The sequence below is a fragment of the Camelina sativa genome, chromosome 11, assembly GCF_030686135.1.
Source record: "Camelina sativa cultivar CO46 ecotype springtype chromosome 11, ASM3068613v1".
NCBI lineage: Eukaryota > Viridiplantae > Streptophyta > Magnoliopsida > Brassicales > Brassicaceae > Camelina > Camelina sativa.
The window spans coordinates 9,481,529-9,494,400 of NC_141890.1; the positions used below are offsets into that span (position 1 = coordinate 9,481,529).

General features: G+C 35.9%; 3 protein-coding genes across 5 annotated transcripts; 2 read left to right on the forward strand and 1 right to left on the reverse strand.

Annotated features, from left to right (window-relative positions):
- The first annotated feature begins 4,688 nt into the window (after nucleotides 1-4,688).
- Nucleotides 4,689-7,829, forward strand: LOC104722714 (cysteine-rich receptor-like protein kinase 5). 2 transcript variants are annotated; one of them, XM_087475748.1, is made up of 7 exons: nucleotides 4,689-5,856; nucleotides 5,939-6,079; nucleotides 6,158-6,279; nucleotides 6,409-6,619; nucleotides 6,704-6,941; nucleotides 7,023-7,176; nucleotides 7,260-7,829. In XM_087475748.1, exons 1-7 carry the CDS (start codon nucleotides 4,929-4,931, stop codon nucleotides 7,581-7,583), a joined length of 2,118 nt encoding a protein of 705 aa, XP_087331874.1. In that variant the 5' UTR covers nucleotides 4,689-4,928; the 3' UTR covers nucleotides 7,584-7,829. The 2 variants fall into 2 exon arrangements, with proteins under 2 accessions (XP_087331874.1, XP_087331875.1); XM_087475749.1 differs by having other exon boundaries at nucleotides 4,770-5,647; nucleotides 5,733-6,079.
- A 128-nt stretch (nucleotides 7,830-7,957) lies between these two features.
- LOC104722712 (cysteine-rich receptor-like protein kinase 14) lies at nucleotides 7,958-9,323 on the reverse strand. Its single transcript, XM_010440917.3, has 2 exons — nucleotides 8,406-9,323; nucleotides 7,958-8,293 (listed from the first exon to the last, which is right to left on the reverse strand). The coding sequence occupies exons 1-2, from the start codon at nucleotides 9,220-9,222 to the stop codon at nucleotides 8,172-8,174; spliced, it is 939 nt and encodes a 312-aa protein (XP_010439219.2). The 5' UTR covers nucleotides 9,223-9,323; the 3' UTR covers nucleotides 7,958-8,171.
- Nucleotides 9,324-9,764: 441 nt separating this feature from the next.
- LOC104722711 (cysteine-rich receptor-like protein kinase 10) lies at nucleotides 9,765-12,770 on the forward strand. Of its 2 annotated transcripts, none has more exons than XM_087475755.1 (7): nucleotides 9,765-10,877; nucleotides 10,969-11,097; nucleotides 11,180-11,298; nucleotides 11,406-11,616; nucleotides 11,721-11,958; nucleotides 12,052-12,202; nucleotides 12,291-12,770. In XM_087475755.1, the coding sequence occupies exons 1-7, from the start codon at nucleotides 10,085-10,087 to the stop codon at nucleotides 12,612-12,614; spliced, it is 1,965 nt and encodes a 654-aa protein (XP_087331881.1). In that variant the 5' UTR covers nucleotides 9,765-10,084; the 3' UTR covers nucleotides 12,615-12,770. The 2 variants fall into 2 exon arrangements, with proteins under 2 accessions (XP_087331881.1, XP_010439218.2); XM_010440916.3 differs by having other exon boundaries at nucleotides 11,183-11,298.
- The last annotated feature ends 102 nt before the right edge of the window (nucleotides 12,771-12,872 follow it).

The following is a 12,872-nucleotide window of genomic DNA, read 5'->3' on the forward strand; positions in this document are numbered from 1 at the left end:
ACCATAACAACTAAAATGATTGAACGAATTCCAAATATATAGATCTGAAAAGAGGCAATTGAACAGGTTTTTTACATAGAGAAGCGTTGATTCGAAGGGCTAAACAAAGTGAAGCGACGATTTGGGGAAGGAAGAGAAGTGCATTTTCATTTAATAAATTAATGACATCATCTTAGATCTAAACTGTTGGATGAGAAAATAAAATAATTTTATCCGTTGGATTAAAAAAATGACGTCAGCAGTGTCTAAAAAATGAGTTTGCTATTATAAAATTATCTAACCGACAAAATATAGACAAACAAAACACTTCAGAAAAACCAAATTTCTGTTAATCTATAATCTATATATGAAAACGAAACCGAAAAGGGAACAAAACCAATTTTTCAGAATGGACACTAACAAGTTTATAAACATACCTTGATATAAAGATTGATGCAGGTTAATTTAAAAACACTCCAATAAAACAATTCTTTGATTTTATTTTTAACTTTTAAAAATATTCTGAAAACGATAAATTCGAAACTTGTTTTTGTATTCCATAGAAGTTTATATATAATAAATAAAAATGTGTAAAATTTATAGGTGTGAAACCAAAAGGTGCAAAAATAAATAAGTAGGATTTTTAAAAGATGGAGGTACGACGAATAGATGCAACAATTAAAAGGTGCGATTTTTAAAAGATGGAATATGACAAAAAACACACGATTATTTAAAGGAAAAATACTTGCAACTCTTGGATCATTAATAAATATCAACCATTAGATGGAATAATAGAACAATTCTCATCCGTTGGATTAAAGATAACACAAAAAAATGGATTTGCTATTATATATAGATTCTGGGGACGAAAAGTTGTACTGTATCGCTATGTTGAGAAGTATACTGTATACCAAACAAATTTATTTTTTTTTTCATAATATTTTTACTCGGAGGGTTCACTAACATAATATTCCACATGACGTCGTTCTCATTCGTGATTCATGTTTTCACCCTTTTAAAGAAAATTTTCCTTTCTTCAAAAAAAAAAGGCGAATTTTCCTTCCATAAGCTCTATCGTCTAGTTGCAAAGTTCTTTTTCTATGAGTTTGTATAGATATATGGAAATTAATATTGATCGATTGCCCCTTTCTCACTTTGTTGCAAGCTACACATAAGGAAGAATAATAGAAGAAAGAAAAAATGACAAAAGGAAAAATAATGAAAAACCAGATTTTTTTGACAAAAGTAAAAATTTGGTAAAATTTATTTTTAGTATATAGGTTCTCATGTCCAAGTACAAAACGGTAAAGACAGCGACGCTGTTCCGTAAGGTAATGCATGATACGGGCATATGAGACCTCCGCCATGACTTCTTCGTGAAGAAGACTTGACATAGTTAATCTGTGACCTATACTTTAGGGTTATACAACTTCGATCGATTGCCCCTTTCTCAAGTATTCGTCACTTTTATCAAGAAATAAAAACGTAATCAAAGAATCTCAGGAAGAAGAAAATAATTACTGTTTAAAAGACTACTCTAAACTCAACAAAAACAAACAATTTTGGCACTAATGTAATCATACATATATAATGGAAGAAGCTAGAAATCTTTAAAGAACGTGAGGTAAACAAACGAGACGATGAGGAGGATGTGATAACTACAAACTAGAGGAGGATGTAATTATATATATATATAAAAACCTAGAGACTCGTATGAGGCGGTGGGATACACACCAAAGCCCTTTTATTTTTTCGGGCTAATTGAAAACCCTATATTTAGCCCAGAGAGTACGAGGGGATATTAAACTCATATTTTATAAGATTTTAAAGTATTCTTAAAATCACTTGTTATTCAATTGATGATTTTTAAAACTTTTTAAAAATCCTATGTTATTCAACTTGAAATTTAGATAAAATCATTTAGAATGATTCACAATCTCTTGTTATTCAATACATAATTTGTAAAACTCACTTAAAATCTACTGTTATTCAAAATATTACAACTTTTTTAAAAAAAGCTACTTTGAATGATTTTAAAAGATTTTTTTAGTTTTTTTAGTTGAAAAATATGACTCATACAATCACACCCTTTAGGATGGGATTTTGAAGGATTTCCAAAAAAAAAAGGTCAAACCAATTGCATCTTCCACCTACGTACATGACTCTGTTTTTCGTCATAGCCACTGCGTTTTCCCGATTTGTGAACGTCACTGCGACAATAGATGAAGGCTCGTATCTTCCCACTGAACCATTTATACCCTCGTTGGCAACATAATTCCTCAAAAGCTTCGTTCAATACGACATCAGAGTCACTACCAAAACAATCAGAGTTATTACTGTCCAAATATCAGCTTTTTAGCAGAGAATGAAGTGTGAGATCCAGTGGGAACCATAATGATGTTCAATTATTGTTTATCAAAAGGCCATTTCATAGTTTCTCGTTTACTCTAAAGTGTTTTGTGTTTTTTTTTTTTGCAGGCTGCTAATGACGATGAGATATCAATTATGTTAATCATCAAATCTTCTGGCCATCGATCCACCATCTGTTAGCTATAAAAGCTAATTTCAGTCACTCTTCAAAGCAAAAGAGAATTGCTCATAAGAACAACACAAGAACTCAAGTTTCTTAACAATATTTTCTTCATGTTCGATTCTATAATAGCCAAGATGCTTAAATACACAAAACATAAACTAGCTCCTAAGAACGTGAAACATGGGCAGAGAAACACATTCCCACTACATAATTAAAATAACCAAATAACTAAATGTTGTGTCTCATACATGGTGTATACAGTTGGAAGTCTGGTAATTTCTTTAGAACCATCTTTACAACATCTCACACTTGGAATCATTTGAGACCAACTCGCTCTACCCAATCTTGGGCAAAAGTTGTGTGGTATAAAGGAAACATTCCCAAATTGGCTTCCACTTTCTGGATCTCTCCCTCGGATAGACTCCCAAACAAGATCAAGGCTTCACTCTTGGGGTATCACCAATGCTCTCTCCTGCACCTGCAATCTTCACAGAGAAACACGAGTAAATCTCCTCTATTGTTTCCTCTATCTTCAAACAAATTGACAGGAACATTAGGGGCACTATTATGGTTCGGAGAGAGCACCATGCTTTTAACAATCTTCTTTAACAATGGTTTTGGAGTAAATCTCTGCATCTTGTACTTCCCTTTTTTCAATACCACTGCTACGCCAAGATCTTGCAAAAAAACTGTTCCTTTTGGTAAATAATATTCATATTTTATCAAAAAAAAAAAAAGTTAGATAGTGTGTTTTGAAATATTCTAAAATCACTTACAAAATCTCACAGATTCTCATTTCATTTTCATTTTCTTTAAATTAAAATGTCTAACAAATAATCAAATTTCCTAAAATCTTACTCAAATCTTTCAAAATCCTAAAATATTAAAATCTAACTAAATCCTAGAAAAAACAAGTTGAATACCCCTCTCTACGTACTCAATTCTTTTACATAGCTTGACAAGGAAAAAACACTAATCGGCTTTTTATATGCACAAATTTTTAACAAGAGGACTGCTTCAATGCTCGTCTTGAACTTTAGCGTAATCTTTGATGTTTTGTTTTTGATTATCGATCAGCGTAATATAAATGGCAACACTAACGTTTCTAGTTTTGTGGCCACTGAGCCACATATTTTTCGGTGCTAATATACACCGTTGCTACTGTTATATATCCACATAAAACTGAGGTGAATCCATAAAATTTAAACACTCATTTTTCATTGATGTCAAAAAAAAAAAAAAATGGAACCACGTTTGTAGCTAAAATAGCCATATATATTGTAGTAGCCACTGCTAGCCATATAATTCAGTTGGCAACTGTAATTTAGCCAGAAAAATATTTTAGGTTATTCGTACGTGGCTGAAAAAAATGAACCACGTAATTTTAGAGATTATTCACAAAATTATTCACAAAAATATATGTGTATCGTAATCACTGATTCTTGCAGTATTGGTCGCAGGTTTGTCTTGCAGGATCTTTGATTATTAAATCACAACCCATCGATTTCATCCAATTCCATAGGGTAATTGATCTGTTTTTTGGGTTGACTCATGCATATACAATTTTTTATTGAGTCAACCGTGGCGTAAGATAATTGCAAATATATGGCACCAAGAAGAAAATGTCATATATAGAAAATCAGATAGATGCACATTTTGGAACAACCAATAAAGAAAGGATTAACGTAAAAACAAAAATATTTAGACCAAGTAATATAATGAAAGCGAAAAGGAAAAATAGTAACGGATTGAAAAGTCCGGTCCATTGATTGGAAAAAAGCTAGCAGAGCAACACTATCAACGACGAAGACGAAGATTAAACAAAAATACCAAGACTCGTTGGCTGCTTCACAATTATTATCTTATCTTTTGTAAACGAAGTATCGTCTACTCCAAACTGTGTATATGACAAAAAAAGAAAACACGAACATGAATGTAAAACATGCAGTCAATTACATTGATGAAACATATTTTTACTGCAACATATAAAGAAAACAAGAGGAACATCGTATAACGTAATACAACTGGACAACTAGGGCTGTGAAGTAGCTTTCTTTTGTTTATTTATTAACCGTTCACTTATTACTTTTCCTGCAAGAAAGAAACTCTAGGTTATTTTGTTTTTGAGTTAATTAGTTGACTGACAAAAACTGAAGAAGTGTTTAGGTATTAGAACATAGCTAATGAAATTCATTAAAAAAAAAAAAAAAAAAAGAAGAAGGTGAAAATGTTATTTTCTTTTGAAATATTCTAAAAATATATTTCAATTAATGCAACTCAAATTTAGACTGCACGAATGAAGTTACACGTCAAGTAGAAGTCCTTTTTGTAGTTAAGCGTTGACATGACTTAAGAAACTGTATAAGATTTACAAAGCATTGCACTCTTGATTTGAATAAAAAGCCCAAAGGCATTCATGGCTAAGTGTTGGAAAATGTCTGCTTGTGGTTTCCTCTTCATTCTCACCTTCCTTACAAGCATGAGACCTTCAACACAACAACCGAAACCTGTTGGTTCTCATTGTCCTCCGGGGAGACATACTTACCTCAAAAACAGCACATATTTTTCCAATCTCAAAACCCTTTTGTTCTCTCTGTCTTCTGAAGACAATCATTCATCCTCCAACGGATTCCTACGCCTTTCAAAGGGACTAAAGCGGGACATGGTTTACGGACTTTACCTCTGCCGAGGAGACTTGTTGCCGGAAGTCTGCCGTGATTGCGTCAACTTCGCCGTCAAGGACATTCTGAGACAGTGTCCAAATGAGAGAGAGGCTTTGATTTATTACGATGAATGCATGCTGCGATACACTGACCGGGATACTCTCTTGGATCCTGTAGCCACACCTGGAATCTTGATTATGAATCAACAAAATATTACGGTAAACGAATCAGAACAGTTCAATGATGAACTCCTTTCTTTAATTAACGAAACTTCAAAGGAGGCTGCTGATAGCTCAAGAAAATTTGCGGTTAACAAGGGGAAATTCACATCGTCAGAAAACATTTATGTAATGGTTCAGTGCATGCCTGACCTGACAAGAGAGAATTGCTCAAGCTGTTTGCAAGAAACCATCAGGAAATTGCCTCGTGACAAAACTGGAGGAAGACTTCTCTGGCCAAGTTGTACGTTAAGGTACGAGCTTTACCCATTTTACAATAAAACCTTGCCAAGGTACGAGCAGTCAGAACGTTTAAGTCAAGCTCCTACTCCTTCCCAGTCAGCACGTTCAAGTCAAGCTCCTCCTCCTCCTACTCCACCGCAATCAGAACGTTCAAGTCAAGCTCCTCCTTCTCCGCAGTCAGTACTTTCAAGTCAAGCTCCTCCTCCTCCTCCACAGTCTGGTAAGAGCCTCTCTCTCTCTCTCGTTATTTTTTTTCTGGATTTGGCAAACTATATGTCTTGTCTTATCAATGGTTTACACAGGAAAAAACGGAAACTCAATCGTGATAATCATAGCAATTGTTGTGCCATTAGCTGTCTATATTCTTCTTTTTGCTGTTATTTCTAGCTTCCATGTGATAAATAGAGTGAAGAAGGCTTATGAGACAGCAGCTGCAGATGATGGTAAACAAAATCCTAAATAAACGATAGTATTTGTTTACTTGGAAAAAGCTTTATATATGGAGATTCATGATTTGGCAGATGGGGATGATATTACAACTGCTGGCTCATTGCAGTTTGATTTTAATGCTGTTGAAGCTGCAACAGATAAGTTTTCCGAAAGTAACAAACTCGGTCAAGGCGGATTTGGACAAGTTTACAAGGTATATATACTTGTTTAATTATTGTGTTCCACAAGGACCACACAGGGTAATGATTTAGGTTTTAAATTACCATATATTATTTTTTTTTTTCTTTTTGTTAACAAATCATACATATTCTATTCTTTGTAGGGCACATTCCCTAATGGATTACAAGTTGCGGTGAAGAGACTATCAAAAACATCAGGACAAGGTGAACAAGAGTTTAAGAATGAGGTTCTTGTTGTTGCTAAACTTCAACACAAAAATCTGGTCAAGCTTCTCGGATTTTGTTTGGAAAGAGAAGAGAAAATACTTGTGTACGAGTTTGTGCCTAACAAAGGCCTTGATTACTTCCTCTTTGGTCAGTTAATTACATTAGTACTATTCATTATTCGTACCCCTTCATTCACTGTTGTTTGTTAACATTGTAAATGCGATGGTACAGACTCTACACTGAAAATCCAACTTGAGTGGACAAGACGGTACGAGATCATTAAAGGAATTGCTAGAGGAGTTCTTTATCTACATCAAGATTCACGACTCACAATCATACATCGTGACCTCAAAGCGAGTAACATCCTCTTAGATGATGATATGAATCCAAAAGTTGCTGATTTTGGAATGGCAAGAATTTTCGGAATAGACCAAACAGAAGCCAATACAAAGAGAGTAGTTGGAACCTAGTAAGTTTTTTTCCTTACTATATATTTGTTGCCTTTGTAGACCGTATCATGCATTAACTCAAGTTTTGAGTTTTTTCTTAGTGGCTATATGTCTCCAGAATATGCCATGTATGGCCAATTCTCCATGAAATCAGATGTCTATAGTTTCGGGGTCTTAGTTCTTGAAATAATAAGCGGCAGAAAAAACAACAGTCTTTATCAAATGAAGGACAGTGCTGGAAATTTGGTTACATATGTGAGTATACACCCTTAACACACTTCCAATCTCTTGCTTCGTTTAACAATGACCAACATTACAATTATTATAATGTTCACTAGACTTGGAGACTATGGAACAATGGATCACCAATAGAGCTTGTGGATCCATCTTTTCAAGAAAATTATCAAGTAGACGATATTACTAGATGCATCCATATCGCTCTACTATGTGTTCAAGAAGAAGCTGAAGACCGTCCAACCATGTCAGAAATCAACCAAATGCTCACCACAAGTTCAATCCCTCTCGCCATTCCTCAACCACCTGGTTTTTTCCTCCGGAGAAAACATGAACAAGTAGGATCATCAGGAGCAGGTCCATCGACAGGTTCGTCTGTTCTCTGTTCCATCGACGATGTTTCCATTACTCAAGTAACTCCTCGTTGAAGACAAAACATTTTACAAAGACTAATAAGCAACGACAATGAAGAAATATTTTTCTTAGTTAATTGTTCATAATTTTCTTTTAAGTACCACTGATAGTAAATTATACAAATATTTAATATGTCCTCCTAATTCATCTTTGTTTCTCTTTTTATTTCTTATGTGTCTCTTTTAATGTTTTCTTTTTTCTCAATTACAAACAGAATGTCTCTAGTTTGATCAGCTAATAGATAAACAAATAATTTCACTTCTTTTTTTAAACAAAACATACTAATTGCCATTCGTTAGGTGCATTCTTCATTATCAAGTCAAGATTGCTTAAGCCTTTTGCAAGGGTCCATAAATGAATTGCATTTATATAAAGAGTTGGAGGAATATTTTTGAATATTTTTGTATTGAGTAATAACTCAATATGTACTCTTATTTTTTCTCTTGTAAATTGTAAATTTAGAAAGTAATTAACTAAGATAACAACAGAACCAGAATCAACTTGATGTTACAGAAGTAGCAGTTTCCTTGGACTTATATGTAAGATGGATATGATCGTTAAATCTTCAACTGAGCAAAGAAAAAAGAACCGTCTGGATCGGTTCAGCTCTTCAAGAAATCTCCTTTCTGATTAGACTTTCTCATCTTGCGAGTAAAACATGCTAAACCAAGTAATGCCAAGAAGATAATAATTATCGTGGGAACAACGATTGCCACGACTATTCCTGCACATGCCCGGATAGAGGCAACAATTGACACAAAGCAACATAAATCATCTAATGGTTAAATATGTTTCAAGCCTTTTTTAAATCATGGGGCAACAGGTAGACAACTTACCTTTCTTGGTTGTATTGGTCTTGTGGCCTAGGTAAGGCGGGATAGATGTTGGGGTTTGAGCTGGAGGTGCCAAAGTAAGGTTAAAAGCCTGAGAAAAGGGATAAATCTCCCACCTGAAAACACAGCTGGGACGAAAAACAATGCCACCTTGCTTCCCATGGCAACATGATTGATAGTCTCTGACACTTTGACTTAAACATATGTTGCAATCCTTTAAAGATATGATTGGAATGCATTGCATTAATGCGTAAATATTCTGGATTGATGACAAAGGTACTGCTTCAGCCGCATAGTACTTGCGTTCAGATGACGATGAAGTAGCTCTAGCTATCATACGACTTGTTAAGTCCTCCCACAATGTATCGAACTTTGTTAAATTAGATCTATATTTGATATCTCCAACATTGTACAGGATATACTTTGGTTGCATCTCGAGCGATCCAAAAAACGAACGGTTGGAGTAACGTACCATACAAAGAATCCCATTTTCAGGCCAGACAAGGCCTTCTATCTGGTTGGTACATGTCTCAGTCACCTCATTAGAAGCAAGGTCAATACAGTTTGAGCAAACCGTTGGTTCAGCACCTTGGATGCACATCCCCACAGCATACACCCGATCAGGTCCTTGTCCAACCGAAGCATTGTAGAAGCCGCCTCGAGCTGAGACATTAGAAGCAAGAGAAGAGAGGAGAAGGCGACGGTTTATGTCATACTGCTGATTTGGTTTAAAGAAACCAGTTTTCCCGCATGGTGCAAACACAACAGGAAAGCCTACAAGGAGAAACCAGAACAGTGGCGAAAGATTCTTCAGTTTCATTTTCAAGATATTGTTTGGGTTACGTTAGGACCGGAAGCAAGTCTGTGTGTGTATATATGTTTTGTCCATCAATTCCTCTGTATCAATTAATTTACCATTGCAAGTTGTCCATGACCCGTTGGTCCTTGTGTCTTAATCAATGTCAATTGGGTTGACTCACGTTCAAACTCTGTTGAGTGGAGCTGGAACTGTACAACGGTTGTTGCAATTATTTGAATGAGTCATGTGGCACTCAGAAGTACACGTTATAGAATTTCAGAGATTGAAAGGAATTTGTAATGAGGAAAGTCATAACAATTCATACAAAATGGAAAATTAGTCAATTTAGATAAAGCAGAGCAACATTATCAAAGACGAAGACAGAGCACAAAGACTCATTAGCTGCTTCACAATTCTTATCTCTTTGATATATATATTTTTTTTTTATGTATTTGACAATTACAACAATGCATTATCGTAACAAATAGAGTAACTTACTCAGATGAAACCAAATTTTAATGCATAGCATTATATCCCCAAAAGGTTGAGTAAAAAAGGCTTGTGCATCTAGTTGACGAATAAAATAACGTAGAAGTTACAATCATACATCTCCAAAAATGGTGCCAGTATAATAGCAGAAAAAAGTCGAGTGATCAGATAACGGAAAAAAAACAAAACAGGATACTAAAACGTTAAAATTTTAGTATTACACTATTTTAGTTGTTATACCTTTTGATTGACTTATCAGCCGTACGTCACAAAATCACAAAAACCATCGCCTGAAACCAGCCTAATATACAACAGTCCCATATAGAAACTAAAAACTCAACTGTTTTCATATGTGCTAGCTTCCCAAAACTTGACGAGAAACAGAAACATAAAAATGTCATATTACGCCTGTTTCATATTCCTACTCCTCTTCTCTTTCCTCACGAGCTCCACAGTTTGTGCTCAAAATCATACTTATTTTGGTCATGACTGTCGGAAAGAGAGAACTTACACAAGAAACAGCACTTACTTCACCAATCTAAGAACTCTTTTGTCCTCTCTCTCTTCCCGCAACGCCTCTTACACCGCCGGATTCCAAACCGCAACGGCTGGACAAGACCTTGACAAAGTCACCGGACTTTTCCTCTGCCGTGGAGACTTATCCCCTGAAGTTTGTCGTAGCTGCGTCACCTTTTCCGTCAACGAAACCTTAGCTCGGTGTCCAAATCAGAGAGAAGGCGTTCTCTATTACGATGAGTGTATGCTCAGATACTCTGACCGGCATATTCTCTCGACCGTTGCACTAGACGGTATTGGTCTCGGTGCACTATCATCTAGTAGCAACCAGGTTGTTCCATCAAACCAATTCCAACGATTCAACGAGGTGTTGCTGCTTACCCTGAACCAAGCCGCCAGCTATGCCGCGGCAAGTCCAAGAAAATTTGATGCGAGAAAAGCTAATTTCACAGTATCACAGACTGTGTACGGGCTGGTCCAGTGCACTCCCGATCTGACAACACAAGGCTGTTTTACTTGTCTGCAAAAAGCTATCAATCAGTTAGCTACTAACAGACTTGGTGGAAGAAGTCTTTTCCCAAGTTGTAGTTCGAGATTCGAGATTCGCCCGTTCTACAACGAAACGGCCCTTAAAGCCCCACCACCACCGGTGACAGCTCCTTTACGACCTGGTCAGAGCTCTCTCTTCTTCCTCTCTTTTTTTTTTTTTTTTTAAGTTTTGTCCTTTTAATTGATCTTAAGCCAATGATCTTTGAAAAGCAGGAAAAGGTGGGAAATCAAACGTATTGGTCTTACTGATTGTTGTGTCTACTATAGTGGTTGTTTTGCTTGTTATATCTGGTTATCGTTTCTATGCAAAGAAGGCTTATGCTACGGCACCTGCATTTTATGGTAATGATATATATTGGGTCTCATTGATGTCAATGCTCTGCTTTTTTTTTTCCTCTTAAAAAGACTTTTCGTTGTGCAAGAGGAGATGATGGAGCAACGGCAGACTCGTTGCAACTCAATTACAGAACAATTCAAGCTGCAACTAATGGTTTTTCAGAGAGTAACAAGATTGGTCGAGGTGGATTTGGCGAGGTTTACAAGGTACTATTACTAGTTCCTTAAGATAGCGCCTGAGGTTGAGTATTTTTTTTCATGAATTTTGTGCAAGTGCGTTTTAATAACGAGGATGATGCTGATGGAAATGGTAGGGTACGTTTTCAAATGGGACTGTAGTTGCAGTGAAGAGACTGTCAAAAACATCAGGACAAGGTGAAGCAGAGTTCAAGAATGAGGTTGTAGTTGTTGCAAAGCTCCAGCACAGAAATCTAGTTCGGCTTCTCGGGTTTTGTTTAGAAGGAGAAGAAAGGATACTGGTCTACGAGTTCGTGCCCAACAAAAGCCTCGATAACTTCCTGTTCGGTCAGTTGCATCCAATGCTTTGTTTCAATTGGTTTTTTAGCCATTCTTGAAACTGATATGGTTGCAGATATGTAGAGGCAATGATAATATATGAATGTAAACAGATCCTTCAAAGCAAGGTGAGCTGGACTGGACTCGACGTTACAACATTATTGGAGGAATTGCTAGAGGAATTCTATATCTCCATCAAGATTCACAGCTCACGATCATACACCGTGACCTCAAAGCGAGTAATATTCTTCTAGATGCAGATATGAATCCGAAAATTGCTGATTTTGGAATGGCAAGAATATTTGGAATGGACCAGTCTGCAGAGAACACAAACAGGATAGTTGGAACCTAGTAAGGCTTCCCCTTAACTCCACATAGTTGTTTGAAGTTTGATGGACAGTTTTTTCCAAGATATATAATTAAGTTTTTTCTATTGTGTTTCAGTGGGTACATGGCTCCTGAGTATGCAATGCAAGGTCAGTACTCAATAAAATCTGATGTATATAGCTTTGGAGTGTCGGTACTCGAGATAGTAAGCGGCAAGAAGAATAGTAGCTTCTACCAGACAGATGGCGCACATGATTTGCTCTCATATGTAAGTTTAGAGGCAGTCAAGTTTCATATTACCTCTCTTACAAGTTACAAAAAAGGTGAAAGTATTAAATAATTGACTAATATTTTAGGCTTGGAGGCTTTGGAGAAATGGGACACCATTAGACCTTGTGGATCCGGTTATTGTACATAATTGCCAAATGGATGAAGTAGTTCGATGCATCCATATAGGTCTTTTATGTGTTCAAGAATATCCTGTAGACCGTCCAACCTTACCAGCCATCGTTATGATGCTTACTAGTAACACTGTGACTTTACCGGTGCCTAAGGAACCAGGGCTTTTCTTTCAGAGTAAACCCACAAAAGACCCGCTTGATTCAGAACAATATACTAAAAGCAAGTCTGTTCCTTGGTCTGTTAACGATACATCAATCACCGATTTATATCCTCGTTGAAAATGAAATGGTTACCTTCTTGCGTAAATCAACTGGTGGTATTGGAGATTAATTAGTTTAAAACTTGTTTCGTTGTAATATTGTTTGTATGCTATTGTAACCAGAATCACATATGTAAGCTATTTAACACATAATAGCAAATGCATATTACAATTAGTCACTCCAATACCAGTGACCTAATCTTCTAAAGGCTCTGATAAGTCAATCAGAGAATTTGATTTGTGTGGAGTAAGAATTCAAATATCCTCTCACGCTTTT

Bases quoted from the DNA above. Each gene is read 5' to 3' on its own strand.
- LOC104722714 (XM_087475748.1), top strand. From the start codon at position 4,929: ATGGCTAAGTGTTGGAAAATGTCTGCTTGTGGTTTCCTCTTCATTCTC. The intron at 5,857-5,938 runs GTAAGAGCCTCT...TGGTTTACACAG, and splicing joins TCCTCCTCCTCCACAGTCTG to GAAAAAACGGAAACTCAATC. The intron at 6,080-6,157 runs GTAAACAAAATC...ATGATTTGGCAG, and splicing joins GACAGCAGCTGCAGATGATG to ATGGGGATGATATTACAACT.
- LOC104722712 (XM_010440917.3), bottom strand. From the start codon at position 9,222: ATGAAACTGAAGAATCTTTCGCCACTGTTCTGGTTTCTCCTTGTAGGC. The intron at 8,294-8,405 runs GTAAGTTGTCTA...GGGCATGTGCAG, and splicing joins GACCAATACAACCAAGAAAG to GAATAGTCGTGGCAATCGTT.
- LOC104722711 (XM_087475755.1), top strand. From the start codon at position 10,085: ATGTCATATTACGCCTGTTTCATATTCCTACTCCTCTTCTCTTTCCTC. The intron at 11,098-11,179 runs GTAATGATATAT...GTTGTGCAAGAG, and splicing joins TACGGCACCTGCATTTTATG to GAGATGATGGAGCAACGGCA. The intron at 12,203-12,290 runs GTAAGTTTAGAG...CTAATATTTTAG, and splicing joins CACATGATTTGCTCTCATAT to GCTTGGAGGCTTTGGAGAAA.